The sequence below is a fragment of the Polyodon spathula genome, chromosome 7, assembly GCF_017654505.1.
Source record: "Polyodon spathula isolate WHYD16114869_AA chromosome 7, ASM1765450v1, whole genome shotgun sequence".
Lineage (NCBI taxonomy): Eukaryota > Metazoa > Chordata > Actinopteri > Acipenseriformes > Polyodontidae > Polyodon > Polyodon spathula.
In genome coordinates this window covers 36989150-37008830 of record NC_054540.1, presented here as the reverse complement: position 1 = coordinate 37008830, position 19681 = coordinate 36989150, and the positions used below count along the sequence as shown (strand labels likewise).

Here is a 19681-nt window from a genome sequence, read left to right as displayed (position 1 = left end):
GCTGTCCCATGGTCCGTGTCCCGTGGCAGAAGAGCTGGTCAGACTGATGCAGCACTCTCGTTCTATCCACATAACATCTCAATGCCTGAACCGGGCAGAAAAGGTTCAACTTCCTATCCTCTGCCGAAGCAAACGGTGGAGGATGAAAGGTTTCACAAACTGATTCATGTGGAAGGCTGTAACCACCTTGGGGAGAAAAGCAGGTTTTGCACGTGGTGACACTCTGCTACCATCATCCCAAATACGCGTGCAGGAGCTATGCACAGACAGTGTCTGCAGCCACTAACCAGCTTTACGGAGGTGATAGCCAAGAGGAAGGCTGTCTTCAAGGACAGATGCTATAACTCAATGGAGTATATAGGCTCAAACGGGGCCTGCGTGAGATCCTCCAGTACAATCTCAAGGCTCCATTCAGGGAGAGTGGCCCCTCCTAGGAGGGTGCAACTGCCGAGCGCCTTGGAGAAACCGGGTAGCCAGGAAATGTGAGCCTGGGGACATTGAGTCAACGGGGGCATGGCAAGCAGAAATAGCCGCTAGGTAAACCTTTAGTGTGGAAGGTGATCTACCAGCCTCAAGCAAATCTTGCAGAAACTGCAAGATGACAGGCATGGGACAGGAGATTTGGCACCAATCTTGAATATTTTTCCACTTATAGACGTACAGCGACCTAGTGGAATGCGCCCTAGCACTATACGTGGGCTAGGGCGTCGACGCCAAGTGGATCGCCACAGTGGTGGAGGGAGTACCATAGGGGGCAGTGTGTCATCTCTGCCGAGGCGAAGAGATTGACCTGCACCTTCCTGAATCGTTCCCAAACGCGCTCCACCACCTGATGGTGGAGCCGTCACACCAACGGATGCGGGTCCTCCCTTGAGAGGAGGTCCGCTGCCCGATTCTCCACTCCCGGAGCATGTGTCACCCAAAGGGACAGCAGGTTCCATTGTGCCCAAATCAGCAGCCTGAAGGTTAGGCGATGTAACCCCAAACCTGAGTTGGAGGCATCCGTCGTTACCACCATGTGGTTGTAGACCACTCCTATTTGGACTCCTTGGCACAGGTGAGACACCATCGCAGGGCCGCCGCACATGCAAGACACACTGTCAGCTGACAGTGCCGGTCGCACTTGGGATGTAAGTGAAATGCATTTAGCCACGCCTGTAGTGGGCGCATGCACCATAAACCGAGCTCGATGGCTGATGCCGCTGCCGCCATCAGACCCAGTAGTTTCTAGCACAAAACAATGGGCACCCTTGATCCCTGTCAAAACAGGGAGAGGTGGTGCTGAAGAGCTGCTACCCTGTTGTTCGACAGGGATGCGCGCATCGTAGTGGAGTCTGGGAACGTGAAAATACGTGTCCCGCAAGTCCATCAGTAAACCAGTCGCCTGGCTGGACAGACTGGAGTATGTGATGATGAGTCATCATTTGGAACCTCCTCTGTTTCAGAAAACCGGTTGAGGAATAGTAGGTCCAGGATGGGGCGAAAGTCCTTCTTTGGCACCAGAGTAGAATCCCTCTCCGAGAGAGGTGGGATCTACGAGACGAATGGTGCATTTGTCCAGCAAGGCTGCTTCTTCAGTCTGGCGCACCGAGGCCTGAAGTGGATTCGTCATGTACGACCCACACATTGGATGGGCAAGTGCGCCAGTAGTGCAGCTGTTGTGCCATGAACTGGGTTTGAGGCAGCAAGACCACATCTGCCGGGACTTCTTCACCCGTCTAGCCGTAGGCGAAGGGGAGCGACTGCGGGTGGACACAGAGGCCTGGGCACAGGGAATTCCCCCGGAGGGGCTATGTGACGGCGTCGGGAGGCTTGGCTGGGAGGGGCCACTGCGGGGGACGAAGAACGCCCCCGTACAACTCTCTCCAGGTGATTGGCGAACACACATGCTGTGCCTGTCTTCCTGTGGGATTAGTCCCACAGGCCTCATAGGCATGGAAACCAGCCCTGCCCGTCATAACTGGAATACTGCGTGCAACATGTACCATGCACCACGTGCCCCAAGTACTCAGTATTGCCAGATCAGAGGTTTTCTCTCCAGGTTTCTGCTCAGGATAATCTGTAGGTAAGAAATGGGCAGAGGTTTTTTTAAAGGTTGGCTGCGGGCCAATAACAATGCGTCTGTTCATGTTTATTTATGCAGTTTAACCACTTTTTTTATTTACCATTACACCACTGGATGTGACATCATGCCTGTTGGTAGCTGCAACCTCTGATTTTTATAGAATTTCTCCAGACGTTCGATTTACTGTGACTGCCCAGTATAAGATCACTTCATGTGTAGCATGTATTAGGGATGCCAGGCACACTAGAGTCTATACTGCATAGAATTTGAGGGAGAGGCACAGGTGGGGACCTAATACTTGTTGCAGAGGAAATTAATTTAGTTTAAGAGCAGTGTTTAAGTGTTGTGCCAGTCAGTGAATATATATTCTGGAAAATGAAGAAAAACGACATTTTTACAATGTAGCCATGGTGTGCCAATATAATATTACTGGAGGTTTAAGATTTAAGAATTATACAAGTACAGTGCATTCCAATGAATTGCATACATGATAATTACATATTTCTGTTAGCTTTAAAAAAAGTGAGGCACATTTCCTATGAAAATGCACATGCCTACTGCATGTGCATTTTCATAGGAAATGTGCCTCACTTTTTTGCGTTTCCTGTGAAACGCATATCCCCTGTGACTAATAATTTTATGCATTTAACCAGAATAAGTACTTCACAGTTGTATTATATGATACAGAATTAAATGTATTACACTGTATATGTTACTGATAATTGCATATGCTGGTTAATTGCATAAAACTGTTAGGCACCCGGGCTATGCAATTAACAAGAAACTACTGTAATAGGACTTAATATGATGTGCTTCTGGAATTATTTAAAGTTGGATTTCACGGTCTCTTAATAAATTCTGTATATATTGAACATTTCGCCAGCGTAATTATTAGGGCATTTCCAAAGTATTTCTTGCAGTCATCTAGAGGTTATTTTGGGGAGGATATGGCAACACCGACTATCCTTGCTGTATGGAGAATCTGGCGTTTCGCTAATAACTTGGCGAGAGAGAACTACCGTCCCTGTCAATCTCAATTAATGCCACGCTTCCCTTACAATACCTGCACCACCAGGTACAACCCGAACAATACATGACAATTCCAAAGAGCCCATTCGATTGCAAGGGGAGGGTCTTAGACGTCCAAGGTGATGTAACAGGACTGCTATCAAGATACGTGGAGAAGTTCGATTGAGGAGGCCAATAAAGGGTAAATTCATGAATATCTACAGAATAAACAGAACCATGCATTGAGGAATAACGCGGCAGCAGATCTCCTAACAGAATGCAACGCGAGTAGAAAGCCAATAGTCATGCAGGAAGCTCGACCGATTAACATATGGGGTTGAAACCACAACAAAAGTTATTGTACCAGTCTGTGCGCGGTTATCAGCTGCTGTTGTTAGTCTTACCTGTATGGGGAGAACTAGGTTATGGAATACTGAAGAAGCACGCTCCGTAAACACAGCTAACAGGGTGCTGCCGGGGGAATTTATATCTTTTCTCAAACAAGAGGGAGTTTAAATTAATCAGATGAACAACAACATGATTGGAGAACTCAACTGAGGGAAGCGATATCTGCTTGCAGCACAGAAGGGCGGTCGATTAACATTTCGCTGGGTGGGATTGGGAAACGAAAAGCGATTTTTTTAAAAAGTATGGACGACTTCAGAAGGGCTGCATTCAGAAGGAAGAGTAATACCTGTGCGGAAAATTCAAAAGATGTGGTGCCAGAAAGGGGACATTGGGAGGAGCTTGTGTTGGGTAAGTGTTAGCACCGGTATGGTATTGATATGACTTCGTAGTGCTGGTAACCAACCCGTTCACTTATCTTGCGTCTTTTGTGATGGAGCCAGGTATGCCCCAAATTGCATTGATTGCTCGTTTAGCAATGATGAATTATTATTATTATTATTATTATTATTATTATTTATATTATTATTATTATTATTATTATTATTATTATTAATAATAATAATAATAATAATAATAATAATAATAATAATAACGTTACGATGTCACTGTGACATGTTACGTCTGAAATGTATCATAATTTTGTATAATGTTGTTGATTTTCTTTAACCCTATGTAGTGTTAATTATGCAGGATCTTGTTACTGTGGTCAAACAGCTTCAACCGAATAACCAAAACGCAAAAAATGACTGTAAATGCTTACTGCTACATGTTTTTTTTTTTTTTGGTTTTTATTTTGGTTAAATTCAAGTTTGGTGTGTGCAGTGATTTCATGTTTTTCACGATATGCTGGTGTTTCAATTGATTATCTCCGCTGCTCCATCATGCAAGTAAATAAACAAAAATACAGTTGTTTATTTTTTAATACAGTATAATGTTAATATTTCATATTTTCAAGAAGGAAGGCAGTTGGATTTGTTTGAATGTTCCCGTTCCTAAGTCAATGCGTAGCCTAATATAAAGCATAGTAAGTGCTGCTGTAGCTCATTCATAATGAACATGCAAGTAATTCACATGTACAACAATGTGGAATCCTGTTCAACTTGACTGTTAAAGTGCAAAACTTGCAAAGGCCATAAACAATGTTTTGGCTTCACGTGGCTGGGGATGGCAGACATGCCTGTACTGGTAATTGAACTGAGGGCCTTAGCCTTAGCCAAAAAAAACGTCCAAGTTCATTTTTGGTTAAGCTTATAATAGGAAACAATGCTCCCCAGAAATTGTAACTAGTAAAATAAACAAATAAATAAATAAAAACTTGCAATTCAAGGTGGACTTAAGTCTTCGGATTACCTGGTTATTGTTATTATTATTATTATTATTATTATTATTATTATTATTATTATTATTATTATTTAATCTTTGTTAAAATTGCACAATTACACAAAAATGTTGCAGTTAGCAGACTGGAACTGTGATTTTTTTTTGTTTATTTTTCTATGATTGATTGTCCAGCTTATCTGTTACTGGGACTTGTTTCGCTGCTCTTGGAATGGCTTCCGTGTTTGTAAATGTTCTTAATGCCCATATGTTCTACAGTGCCAGTTTCTTCAAATCGTTTGGTCTTGGCCACAGCAGTTACAGACATTTGCACAGTTCTTACAATTTGTCTTAAAGATTGACCTTAATTTCTTAAAGTAATTACAGCCTGTCTTTTTTCTTTGCTTAACTGAGCGTATTTTGCCATTTTCTGCTCCCTTACATTCAGGAATGACAAACTTGTGCCTGTGCTACCTATATTTATAGTAATCATGGACCCTCACCTGATAACAATAATTGGTGACAAAAGGTTAATTAGGTAACATGCTAGTTAACTCGGAGAACATCTAACAAAGACACTTTTATACTTAGGCCAGTGTTCTAACACCATGTTATACACACATTTCAGACTTTTAACTGACTTGGGCTTTAGACTTAAATCCCCTTGTTTTGGGTGACCATTTCATTGAAATTGACAAGATTTACATTTTCATTTAAAAATTACATTTTTGAATGCAATTCATTTATGATTACATAAGTACATATATCATATAATGAAATGTTAAGTGTTTATAGACAAGTTTATAAAGTTAAAAGCATAGATGATGATGAAAAAACTGGTTTCTGTTAAATTCTGTTAATTTTTGTTCCTGGGTAGTAAGTGTTATTTCCTAATTGCTTATGCCTCAAAAGTATAGAAAATGGCTATTATTGCCCACAAACTTTGCTTTTGTGACCAGGACAGTGATATTTTGAAATATCACTATTTCCAATGAGAAAACGGGCGAATGTGTCTTTTTGTTCACATAAAGTCAGAAAAAAACAACATATGAATCCAAATGAACATGTATTTATACTAAAGTAATACAAAAATGACTACAAAAGATTTAGAAGTGAGTAGTTTTTCGAGATTTACGATTATACTGTAAATCACTTTCACAAATCAGCCCCCAAATGTGGTCTCCTATCTTGTTCTCGTTATACTGTCCTTGGTAGCGGCGTTCAAAGTCCAGTATATCCTGGTGGAAGTGTTCGCCTTGCTCCTCCGAGTACGCTCCCATGTTCTCCTTGAATTTATCAAAATGAGCATCAAGGATATGGACTTTGAGGGACATCCTACAGCCCATTGTGCCGTAGTTCTTCACCAGAGTCTCAACCAGCTCCACATAGTTTTCGGCCTTGTGATTGCCCAGGAAGCCCCGAACCACCGCGACAAAGCTGTTCCAAGCTGCTTTCTCCTTACTAGTGAGCTTCTTGGGGAATTCATTGCACTCCAGGGTCTTCTTTATCTGTGGTCCGACGAAGACACCGACTTTGACCTTTGCCTCAGACAGCTTAGGGAAGAAGTCTTGAAGGTACTTGAAGGCTGCCGACTCCTTATCTAGAGTTCTGACAAATTGTTTGATAAGGCCCAATTTGATGTGCAGTGGTGGCATCAGCACCTTCCAGGGGTCCACCAGTGGCTCCCACTTGATGTTGTTCCTCCCCACAGAGAACTCTGTCCTCTGTGGCCAGTCCCACCTGTGGTAGTGTGCCTTGGTGTCCCTGCTGTCCCAAAGGCAAAGATAGCAGGGAAACTTGGTAAAACCGCCTTGGAGACCCATCAGGAATGCCACCATTTTGAAGTCTCCTATGACCTCCCAGCCGTACTCATCATACTTCAAGGCGTCCAGCAAGGTCTTGATGCTGTTGTAATCCTCTTTGAGGTGCACCGAGTGAGCCAGGGGAAGAGACGGGTACTTGTTACCATTATGGAGCAGCACGGCTTTGAGGCTCCTGGATGAGCTGTCAATGAAAAGGCGCCACTCATTCTGGTTACAGGCGATTCCGATTGCCTCGAACAGACTGGTGACATTGTGGCAGAAGCAAAGCCCATCTTGACAGGTGAAGAAGCTGGAAAAAGGTTGGTGACGCTTCCTCTGATCTGCGACTTGCACACTTTCATCCAACAAGTTCCATTGCTTGAGCCTAGACGTCAAAAGCTCGGCACTGGACTTGGTGAGACCAAGATCTCTAATCAAGTCGTTGAGGTCTTTTTGGTTGGGGTAGTATGGGTTTCTCTCCTCAGCTCCACCTCTGAAATTGTCATCTGGATCTACAACGTCTTCCTTGCTCTCTGACTTGCTGCTCTCTTCTAAAGACGGCTGCTCTCTCTCCGGAGGAGTGGGTATGGGGAGCTCATGGCATTGTGGCACCGGGGCGATGAATTTGGGTTCCCGCCAAATTCTTGGGATAGCGAACTTCATGGCTCTCTTTTCCCCTCTGTACCATCGTACAAAAATACATTTATTTCACCCATGACTAATGTGTAAGAGATTCTCGCAACATTTTTCATATATGACATATTTTTTAAATAACATTGAAAATTGTAAAACATTTTAAAATTAAAAACTTTTACAATTTTAAAAATTTTAACAAATTTTATAACATAAAATTCCTAGCAACAATTGTCCATCTTACCTTCCAGAGTTTTTTTGCAATGCTCGCAGGTGAAATGAGGTGCCCAGGGTTTGTCTTGATCCCCGACAGGCATGCTGAAATATGCCTTGTAGGCCTCACACATCTTAGCAGATGCTTCCACAGAGTACTTTTTCGCTCTTGTCTTGATAAATTGGCCACAGACATAGCAAAATGCGTCTGCCGGATGCTTGCAGCCTCTTGATGCCATCTCAGAAAAATGCAGATATGTATCCACTTAGGCAGCTGGAACTAAACTGAACTGGTAGGGTTAAGGCCCCTGTATTTATACTACTATTTATATTACTGGAAAGTTCTAGAAGTTACTCCAAGTTTACTCAGCACTGAATCTATCTGGAATGTTCTGGAAAATAGGTAAATTTCAAAATATCACTGTCCTGGTCACAAAAGCCAAGTTTGTGGGGAATAATAGCCATTTTCTGTACTTTTGAGGCATAAGCAATTAGGAAGTAACACTTACTACCCAGTAACCAAAAAAAAATAAATAATTGTTACACGGTGTAATAGATCTTTTTATGCATCCAAAGCAGCAGCTTTGAAAGCATATTGCTTCACAGAGGAAGTACCCGGATTGGCTTGCCAAAGAGAGCACAGGCTCAAAGCAGAATCTCTTTTCCTGATCTGCATCTCTCATTTTACAGCTTTACTGAGTTGCATTCAGGATTCATTTCACTGTTTCATTTATTATCAGCTTGTGTTTTTCCTCTATTATGATTCTTTTAGATTAGACTAGTACCTGTTTTTTTTATTTTTTTTATTTTATTAATCATTTCACTGATGTACAAACATAATGCAGTATATCTACACTGTAGCTAAATCGTTTTCAGTTTCCCAGTAAAATATGATTCCAGGCAGAGTTGGGGTCAATTCCATTTTTTCAATTCCAGTTCCATTTTAATCAATTCAGATTCCTATTCAATCGTTTTGCAACAAAGACTTTATTGAGCAAAAAAATACTGTGTACAACAGGGCTTGAATTTCAGCGTGGGATTGCGGGAATTGCGCATTTTCCAAGTTGCTCCCGCATACCTGCAACCTTCAGTGCGGGAAAATCGTGCAGAGAAATTTTGAGACACCAAGCTACTGTATTTTTCACCCAATTTAGAATGCCTGAAATGCTACAACAAACAAACAACAAAGAAGTGGGTGTCAGTGTTAATAAATAAAAGTAGTGCTGGATATTTTAAGTGCCAGAGATTATTCTCTCGTACGTGATTCTCGGCCGCTATCTTTAAGGATTATAGAAACTCAGTACGCTGCAGTAAGTGAACAGCTTTGAAAAAAAAGACGATATTAAGTCAATCTATGTGTTGTTTTGCAAGCGGTAACTTTCGCTTTAACTCTTGATTCAGCCCCATTCATTTTGGGGCGCCAGCGCACCGAAGGTTATGCACATATTACTCAGGCAACGTAAAAGCCACCTACGTAGTTCATGGCTTGTTTAAAAGTACAGACTCTGGGCTTTCCAAAGACTTATTCAGTGGCTGCGTCCCAAACTGCACCCTTGCTCACCTGTTACCTTCCCTTGAGGGGCAGAAGTACTATGATCGCCATCTTAAGGGTTGTCCCAATTCCTTAGCCAATGAGTGAAGGGTGTTTTATGTGCTCTGCACTGCACTGCACAAAACAGTTGACTGAGGGTACAAAACAGTTGACTTCTGCATAAGTGTTTTTTTTGGTGATGGCCCAGACCTCTTTGCGTAAAGGCGGAGACAAGTGGGAAGAATTTGCAAATCTGGCAGACGCGGCTGAACATAAATGTAATGTAACTGTAGTTAGATAGGAAATTGTAGATATTGTTAAGTTATTTAACAAGCAAATTATTTGTGAAATATATTGAGTTGCTTAGTTAATAAAATTAATCTTTTTTTAATCTCTGATCACGGTTTAAATATGATTAGAAAGTACAGCGCAAAATCCTTTCAGTGCATATCAATTGCTGGAATTAATTATCTATCAATTAATTAATTAATTAACTAGATATGTAGCTACAAAACTAGCAGATGGTATATTTCAAAATTATATTTTTTTTTACACAATACAGGAACAGAGGAAGAGACCCTAAAACTGATCCAGTTGCGTACGGCACACAATGTCCTCTTCATGGAGAAAAGGGCTGGGAGTGACATTTGAAACCTAGCCTGCACACGTTTATCATTTCCAGTATATGTTTTTGCAGTGATTAATAAATTAGTGTAGAACCTTTAGCTATTTTGCAGTGATACTGAATATAAAGCAAAATATATTACCTATTGGATTTAAAGGAAATAGATATCTTAGTATTTAAAATATTATTTAAAAAAAAAAGTAAATATTAGGCTACATTATGAAATACATGTTCGTAAGATTTGGCAAAGTTTTTATTTTATTAACCAATTTCAAAGTTTTTCAAGTAGTGCAAATGCTACAGCCGTTCTTCCAAGCTACAATCTGATAGCTTCTTGCTCAGTCAAAGGTAAAGGTGCTGACTGATGATACGGAAGTGCATCCCATTTAACGCTTTTCGCTCCACCCTCCACCCTACTCCCTCGCTCACCCAAGCGCATACTCTGTGACGTCAGTAAAACGTCACGCGAAGTGTACACTTGTCGAAGGGTGTAGGATGCAAAGGAATGATTTGGGACACAGCCAGTTTATAAGATATACAGTATTCTCATCTCTGCCACATATGATATGCCTGATCCTGTTGCAACTTACATAATATTAAAGGAAATTTTGTGATGTGTTACATGCATGAAGAGCCAAACTAATCCAGTAGTTAAATATACACAAATGAAAACAGTGAAATGCATGTAGAAAAAGAGTTTAAAAAAAAAAAAAAATGGAGTGCTGGTTAAAGAAAAGCACCTTTTTTTTCTGCTGCAGCAAAAACTTGGAGAAGTGGAGAGTGGAGAGAGAAAATGGAGATGGAGATGGAGAGCGCTCTGTCTCACAGTGATGGACAGCTGTTAGGTCTCCTGAAAGAAGCTTATTTTAAAGCAACACCAGTGTGAATGATGATGAATATATATATATATATATATATATATATATATATATATATATATATATATATATATATATATATATATATATAGTTTTTTATATGAATTGCCTTTTCTTCTGCCATTCCCCCCCTAAGATTGTGGAATTCCCACCCCCCCAACACAATTGGCTTCAGTATAGGGGGAAATCCCCCAGCTCACTTCAATCCCTGTACAACTTAATGAACTTGTCAGGTAACCTGATCTAGCCTAACCTCAGTAAAGACTAAAGTGGAATAGGAATTGAAATTGTATAAAAGGGAACTGGGATTAGAAATGGAATTGAAATTGAAAAAATGAAATTGACCCCAACTCTGAAACAGGGTGCCTGCTTATTACACTATGTTCTTCTGTACTGCAGCTTGCACTGCTTTTCACTGATTCATCAGAAGCTACCTTTGTTTTCTGTCAAGTGTGTTTACCTTCACTTAAGGTAGTTTGAGCTGAAAGTATGCAATATTTCCTTCTTTCAAGCTAAAGAAAGGAAAATGCTGTACCATTCTGATTATGCATAATTCCCCACTAAATAGAAATAGAAGATGGCAATGTGCAGTCAGATATCACATTTGAAAGAGTTGTGGACTAATCAGGTGTTTACATCCACGATGCAACAAACCAAAACACATGTGTGTTTTGATTTCTCTTTTAAGTCAGATTCAACACCTCAGAAGTCAGTCGCACTAAAATTCAGACTGGACACAATGGGGGGGGGGGAGGAACGCATTGGAAATGATGCACCCGATTGGCTGTTGACATCAAACAGTTAAATACATTGATGTGTTGATGCATCACTCCAGCCTCATGCTGTTTCAATTATTATGTCATGTGTAAACAAAGATAGTGAATGCTTGATCCCTTTTAAATACACAAATTTCATGCCACAACACTTGATGTTGTTGTATTTATCCACGTATCCAACAACTTTCCTTTTTTTTGTTTCTTGACATAATTCCAAACAGTTAGCCACTGTCCACACACTGTAATACACATACAAATAAATCTGTTTTTTGTTAACTCCGGGGTAAGTGGTCAAGCTTGTCTTTGTGCAGAACAATGCAGTTTTTTTCTCTCTCTGGTAGGCCTGTGTTTTAGAGTTTGTGACAATAGGGCTTTTTTGAGATATGTGCAAACACTCCTTTCCCTAATGCTGTTGCATGACGATGAAGATGTGAAATTGCCCAAATCATAGTCGGTATGGCATGGTTAGGGTTGATTTAAAAAAAAGAAAAAAAAAGTTTGAGAACCACTGGCCTAAAACACCTATTACTGGATGTCATCAAGAAGGATAATCAGTTTTAATGAAAACTTGAATCGACTGAAACGGTTCAGGATAAACCATAGCTGGATTTTGGGGGCATTTTACAGCACCGGTGAACCCCCTGGGTTGCATCAGTCACTTGTATGTAGGTATAATCCTGGGATAACCATGAATAGGTGGTTGATGCAATCTTAATACTGAATTAAATCCACTCTGCCGATAGAGCTCTACCTACTCTCCACTGGTCGGCTTTGCAGCATGGGATCTATTATATTCACAAAGGTCTTTGGTTTATTTTTGGTTACAAAAACAGACCCTGAAGCCACAGGTTCTGGTGCGTTCCTATATTAGTAACTGTAGCTCTGTGCAAGTGTGGTTTGCAGTGATTAGGTGAAACATGTGCTCCAACAAGGACAGACACAAAGTTACAGTTCAAAACAGTTCTTTCTTTTCCTCCGTTTGAGACCGTGAAATAATAAATGCTGACTCTGCCCAACAATGGGTATTGTCAGCAGTCAAACCACGGGGTTCAGTCCCACAGACAAACACGCAACACAGATACGGCCACTTCTGATAGTGTGTGCTCTGAGTGCAGGTGCAGACAAGGTATTTTACAGTGTCAAGTGATGCAATGTAGTCCAGGCTCATTGCTGGCCTGTAGCGACAGTTCCCAGATCGTGTGACAAACACATACAGTTAGTTTTCACAAAACAAACAAACACTTAACACTCATGTTTTTACATCCTCTTTTGGTCAATTTTATAACCACATCAAAAGGAACAGATTACATCATCACATTCCCAGTTATACCCTTAGTCACCCCCTGTGATAGCTAGTTCAGCCACATATCCTCCAATCCATGACTGACACATTGCATACCGCTTTAGGGCGAGGACTTCAGGCATTGTGACTCCGCCCCCTTCCTGGCTAGCTGGTTTCCGACTGACCCTAGAATGAACTGCCAGACCAACCAGTACGAGGCGCTCTGTTTGTATTACACGGCACCCTTGCCGATCGGGAGGGAGATTGTTGACTGGGACTCATCGCTATCTGTCACAAGCTCATACCACCTTACCTACAGCAAAATGCAGGCTCCCATCCAAGTCCTGAGCAAAGCCCAAACATGCTTGCACATCTTTCATTCTTAATCCGCAGGAGATGTTTGTGTTGTAGGGAACACAGCAATTTGTAAGCTTGCAGCTTTTTTATGTTTAATAAAAGAAGTGTTCTACAATATAGTGCCCAGCACTTAGAGCAAATAAATATATTTAAGAAACAGTACAGGAATAAATGCAACAATTCCATCTTAAAGTCCTTGGCTGACAGTTAGTGACCTACAGCGGTAGATGGGCCCGAAGCCCTTTAACACTGTTCATAACCATATTGTTTCAGTATTGTATAAAAACAAATCTTTATTTTTAATTTTTTATTCCTTCAATCCTTTCAGTTCTGATTGGTTTTTGTCCAGCTGAAGAATGCAGCATGTAGTTAGATAATTCAAAAAGGAACTCCTTAATTAAGTGTGCATGAAAACAGGACAACATTTATTTTTTATTTTTTTTTAAATGTTTACATATATTTTGGTAAATGGGACTGTAAAATCCTTTCAGTACTTTAAGAAATCTAAAGGCCTGGTCACATGGGTGACTTTTGTCAATGGCAACAGGCATGAAGTCGTCATGCTGGCAACACATAGGCAACAACATAATGCAACCCAATCATAATGCATGCTTTTATCACATGACGTAAACTTGCTGCGACTACCATATATAAATGTACTAATACATTAACAAACCTGTAGTTCTTTCTTAATTAAATAGAAAATTAATTGTGTGTACCTTAGTAGAATTATTTAGTTAGTAGGCAGACCTGAGATTTTTTTTTTCACTTCATTTACTGTTAAAATGAAAGATGTTATGGTTATGATTGGGGGTTAATGTAGGAATGAAAAGCATACTCCATACACAGCAAATTCATTTTAAATAAAAAATTTAAATACGCTACAGGTGTATTTTATTATTGTAAGAATTGTATTCATAGCTTAAATATGTTATTGTACTTGTGGACATTAATATTTACTTATCCACATACACACTATTGCATATCTACAGCCTACATATAATTCATTGGCTGAAATGCAGGAATCGGAAAGTACCATATATTCTGTCTGTCTGACTTTATGATCTATATCCTTACTGTCATGTGACACTTATCAGTTATGATTGGCTGGCATTGAAAACGTTGCCCTTGTGTGGCCTAAAAAATAGAACATTGGAGACACACCACTGTGGTGTTGACCAGGGTGGTCACATGAGGCGACAAGCTGGCAACAACAGGGAGCCCTGTTGCTGGTTACTGCACATGTGTGTGCAGCTGAGACATGCTGCTGGGCAACCGATTTGTAAGTTAGGCTCGCCCAGCGCTGAGCGGATTAGGAGGTCTGGATTGGGTGGGGGGCGTGCCCGAGGATGATGCGCGGAGCTCCAAAACTGTCTGCACCACAGTTCAAGACTACTGCAAGGCCATTGCTATACAGACGGGTGCTGAGCAGAAGTGTGTTTATTTACATCAAGGAGGAGAGTGTCTGCTCTGCAAGAACTACTACACCAGAGTTGCCAGGTCTGTGGTTTTCTTACGGAATTGGGCTACTTGGAAATGATAGCCACGGGGAATATTTAGGAGTCGCAGGTAAGCAGTTTTTGGATTTCTTTTAAAAGGTCTTCATTTTTTTTTGGCTAGATTTAATGTGTTTTATTAAAGGTGAATTGCTGGTAACCTAGTTTCAGCAAGTGTGTTGAAAATAAATCTTTGCGCATGTGCAGTTCTGCCAGCACCAATGGCTGTCAATTACCTAGTTTATTCCTCTGCCAGACCATGTGACCTATGAGCGTATTTCCCCTGTGGCACAGCACTCCAGTGGCCTCTACTAGTCTTTGAACTTTGAAGACTGTACTATATGCTACCATAGACTAATTGTACAGTATATGCTGAAATTTTATTTGCTTGTGCCTTCCATATTTTTTGCGCAGCAACTTTACTTTTAACAAACTTTATAAGTCAAAGGTCAATGTTAAGGTAATTTTTGGATAGAGCCCATATGGTTTCCTATATGTGTTCCATAGTCACCAAATCTGCACTCTCTAAGCAGTTGTAAGCCAGTTTTGCTTTTTTTTTTTTTTTTTTTTTTTTTTTTTTTTTTTTTTTTAACTTCAAATATTACAAATAGTTCCCTGTTAAAAAAAAAAAAAAAATCATGTTAGTTCAACTCTGAGTTGGTCTTCGTCATCCAGATAGCTATTGTTAAAATAGAGCTGCAGCATTCCAGCTACAATTGGTCTGACTTTGGAATGGCACCACCTCCCTTAATGTGCTTGCTGAAAAAATCTTGAACTGCCAGTTGATCCACTTTGTCAATAGGAATGTCGGCTTTTACACAATTTTGACATAATCTGAACAATAGTTCTTTTGGCAGTTAAGACGCTGAAATGATCGAAACACAGTGGTCTGTTTCAGTGTTTTCGATGGCCCTGTGTTTGCCTCATCTTGTTAACGTTTCCTTGCATTCAGTTTGTTTAGCGCTTCCCATGTATTCTACAATGGTCTGTCTACAAGTGAACCTACGGAGAAGTCAGAGGCAAGGTCTTTTTGGATAGAGTGCATATGTTTTCTATATGTGTTCCATAGTAACCATGACCCTATCTGCACTCTCTAAGAATTATAAGCCAGTTTTGCATTTGATCTTAAGGAGAGGTAAAAGCAGGGATTCAAACCTGATTTTTTTCTATTCCAGAATTTTACGCTTCGGTTCCAAATGGCTGATTTCGTTCTGTTCTGGTTCGAACAAAGTGAAATACCGGTTAATATTGGTTCTTTTTTTTTCCTAGCCGAATAAGCTATTGTATTGGTGTTCATAGGTCTTCATTTTCTCAAATTAAACAAAAAAGTATGCAATACAGTAAACTCCAGATAACTCTGCACTGAAAGGGAAAATGGTGTGACAAGTATCAATAAATACACTTGTCTATAGAAACAACAATGCTTATGTTGCAGCCTTAAAAGAAAATGACAGCAGTCCACTGATTTTTTTTTTTCTTTTCTCCGTTGCAACTTTCATTTGCCTCGGTTCGAGTTTACAATTTTTAATTTTTTTTGTAATCATTCAAAACAGCGACATGTAACAACAATCTCCGTGGGTTAGCATCCTAACATTCAACGTAATAACGTAATGCTGAAATAAACTCTGCAGCTAATCGAGATCATGGCTCCATCAAATATGCCACCTGCTTTTTTTCCCTGTTCTGTTCCACCTTTCTACTTTGTGGTGTTTTTAACTTAAGTTTCCAGGGCTCTACACATCTTCCATATATTTGAAAGGTAATACCAAAAAAAAACATTTTTGTGACAAACATCTCTTCAAAGCAGCATTTATTTTTTATTGCATAGCCATTCTGCTGTAAACAGAAGATATGCAGATAAAAATCCTTTCCAAGTAACCAATTACATATGAACGCTCTAATTAAAAAATGAAACAATTAAATCATGAATCGTTAATTGATTGAGAATAAATAAATACCTTAGTTATATAATAAACACTGCTGTTTTCTCAAGTCGATGGTAAAATGCTTACTATTATTTTAACATTGTTAACAATTTGGCATGCAACTGTATCATGAAACTAAAATTGAAACTAAAACTATAGAATTGGAAAAACTGTGTGTGAAAGTAGTGTTTTTGCAGCCGGTAAACGCCTTAGCCGTCTAGTTAAAGAACAGGGATCATGAAGAAAAGTTTAGTTTAGCACTCCTTGATGGAGTTAGGATTTTGTTTTGTTTTATTTCTTTTATTTCTGTAAATAATAAAAGTACTGTTCTGTGTCTAGGTCGGCTGATTTTAAAGGGGCAAACGAACCTGAGCCGGGAGGCTGGGTTACAGTATGTATAGTGCCTTGCAAAAGTATTCAGACCCTCTCACAATTTTTACATTTTGTTGTTTTAAAGCTTGCAGTCATGACACTTTTGAAGTAGGAATTAATATGTGTTTGTCACAGAGACGGCTGAAGTGGGCGGCGTCAGAACCAGGAAGGAATGAAATACACAACAGACAGGATGAAATAAAATGATGAAGACGCCTGCTGGCGCCAGTTTATTGAAAAATAAAAGGTTTAAACAAACAGAAAACACAGGACACGGCACACGTCGCCAAAACAAAAAGACAAACAAAACGGACTAGACAGACAAACACGGTGAGCAGATACTTTACGTTGTTGTTGTTGTTGTTGTTGTTGTTGTTATTATTATTATTATTATTATTATTATTATTATTATTATTATTATTATTATTATTATTATTACCTCCGTCTCCAATCCCGTTCTCTACTCACCGAACACCCAACCGCGAGTATGTGAAAACGTGCATCTATATATACTGTTGTGCTGGGATTCAATTACTAATTAATTATTCACTTGAATCCCAGCACGTGAATTAATCTAGTGCAATTCCCCGTGCTCACATATTAGTACATTTTACTTGCACGTGAAGTGCTGTGCAATCCTCGTGCCTAAATACACATATACATTTTAAATACTCGTGTTACACAGACCCGTTTATATCCCGTGTACCAATGTCTATACACCAACATTTAAACACACCACACACAACACATAACAGATAATATACACAGGGGCAGGCACTTTGTCACAGTGTTATATAAACAATCTACTCCACACATTCAAAGCAAAAACAAAAAGAAACAAGTAAATAGATAATTAATATGAAATAAAAATAGAAAAGTGGTTGCATAGGTATTCAAACCCTTTGCTGTGGCAAACCTAAATTAATTCAGGTGCACAAAATGACCTTAAGAGCCACACAATTAGTTGAGTGGCCTCTGTCTGTGTGCAATATTAGTGGTTCTCATGATTACAGAATAAAAACACCTGTCTATGTGAGGGTCCTTGGTCAGCTAGTGAATTTCAAGCAAAGACTCAACCATGAAGACCAAGGCGCTTTCAAAGCAAGTGGGATAAAGGGATAAAGTCATTGAGAAGCACAGATCAGGAGAAGGGTACAAAAAAATATCAACGTCTCTGAATTTCCCTGTGAGCACAGTCTACTCAATCATCAAGAAATGGAAGGGGCATTGTACCACCCAGGCACTGCCTAGATCAGGCCGTCCCTCCAAACTTAGCAGCTGTGCAAGGAGGAAACTGGTGAGGGATGCCACTGTGAGGCCAACGACAACTTTGAAAGAGCTACAGAGTTCAATGGCTGAGATGGGAGAAAATGTGCATCAGTCAACAATATCCAGAACACTTCACAAAAGTAGCCTGTATGGCAGGGTGGCAAGAAGGAAGCCATTACTAAAAAATAAGCCATCTCAAAGCCTGCATTGAAGTTTGCAACAAAGCACCTGAGTGATCCTGCAAAATTGTGGCAAAAGGTGTTGTGGTCAGACGAGACCAAATTGGAACTTTTTGGTCTAAATGCCAAACATTATGTTTGGCGCAGACACAACACAGCACATCTCCCAGTCAACACCATCCCTACAGTCAAGTATGGTGGTGGCAGCATCATGCTATGGGGATGCTTCTCCTCAGCAAGGACTGGAAAGCTTGTTAGGATTGAAGGAAAAATGGATGGAGCAAAGTACAGGCAAATACTAGAGGAAAACCTGTTTCAGTCTGCTGAAGAATTATAACTGGGGTGAAAATTCACCTTTTTAGCAGGACAATGATCCAAAACACAAGGTCAAAGCTACAATGGAGTGGCTTAAGAAAGTGAATGTCCTTGATTGGCCCAGTCTAAGTCCTGTCTTGAATCCTATTGAGAGTCTGTGGAGAGACTTGAAAACTGCTGTCCATAAGCGAGCCCCAGTAACTTGAGAGAGCTTGAGCAAATCTGCCAAGAATGGGCACAAGTTGCACCAAGCTGGTGTGCAAAGTTGGTAGAGACTTGCGGCTGTAATTGGTGCCAAAGGTGCTTCCACCAAATATTGAGTTGACGGGTCTGAATACTTCAATCAACATTTCAATTTTTCTCTTTAGTTTTTATTGACATTAACTGTAACTTATCTTACCCTTATAAGTCTTCAGTTTGAGCATTCAAGTTTTTAATAAAATACTAAAATATTATATTTCTTCAGCATTATTGTTCAGAGATTGTCAACCTACCTATTAAAGAACTGCTTAATTGACACTTCAGTACAAAAAGCAGGCATTCCAGGTTTCCCAGGATGCTTAGAATACATCAGCGTAATCTGGCAACAAATTCAATCAGCAAAAAAGGAGAGGAAGGTGCTCCATGTGACATTCCTGGATTTGGCTAATGCATATGGTTCAGTGCCACATGAACTTCTTTGGGCAGCATTTGATTTTTTTCAGCGTACCGATAACAATAACAAATTTAGTGAAAGCCTACTTTGGAGATTTGCAATTTAGTTTTTCAACTTCAGAATTCAGCACTACATGACAATGCCTAGAAATTGGAATAATGGCAGGATGTACCATTTCTCCACTGGCTTTTACCATGGCAATGGAAGTAATTATTAGGGCATCAAAATGGGTCGTGGGAGGAGAGCGCTTGGCTTCTGGAATGCGACTACCACCAATTCGAGCATGCATGGATGACATGACAACAATGACTACAACAGTAGCCTGCACTAATCGGTTATTGGGCAAATTAACCAATAACATTGAATGGGCACGAATGCAATTCAAGCCCACTAAATCAAGGAGCATCTCTATAATTAAAGGTAAAGTAGTAGATAAAAGTTTCTACATCAATGGTGAGGCAATACTAACAGTGTCCGAGAAGCCAGTGAAAAGTCTAGGGAGATGGTACGACGGGGATCTAAAGGACACATTTGTGCGGGAGAAGTTAGACAACAAGCAGTGGAAGGGTTGAAGA

General features: G+C 40.1%; 1 protein-coding gene across 1 annotated transcript in view; it reads left to right on the top strand.

The window, feature by feature from the left end:
• Positions 1 to 3442: 3442 nt before the first annotated feature.
• Positions 3443 to 19681, top strand: part of LOC121318604 (FYVE, RhoGEF and PH domain-containing protein 4-like) — a 160334-nt gene continuing 144095 nt past the window's right edge. Inside the window, exon 1 of the mRNA XM_041255465.1 lies at positions 3443 to 3829. Within this exon, the coding sequence (XP_041111399.1) occupies positions 3724 to 3829 (106 nt within the window). The 5' untranslated portion in view covers positions 3443 to 3723. The remainder of the gene's footprint in view (positions 3830 to 19681) is intronic.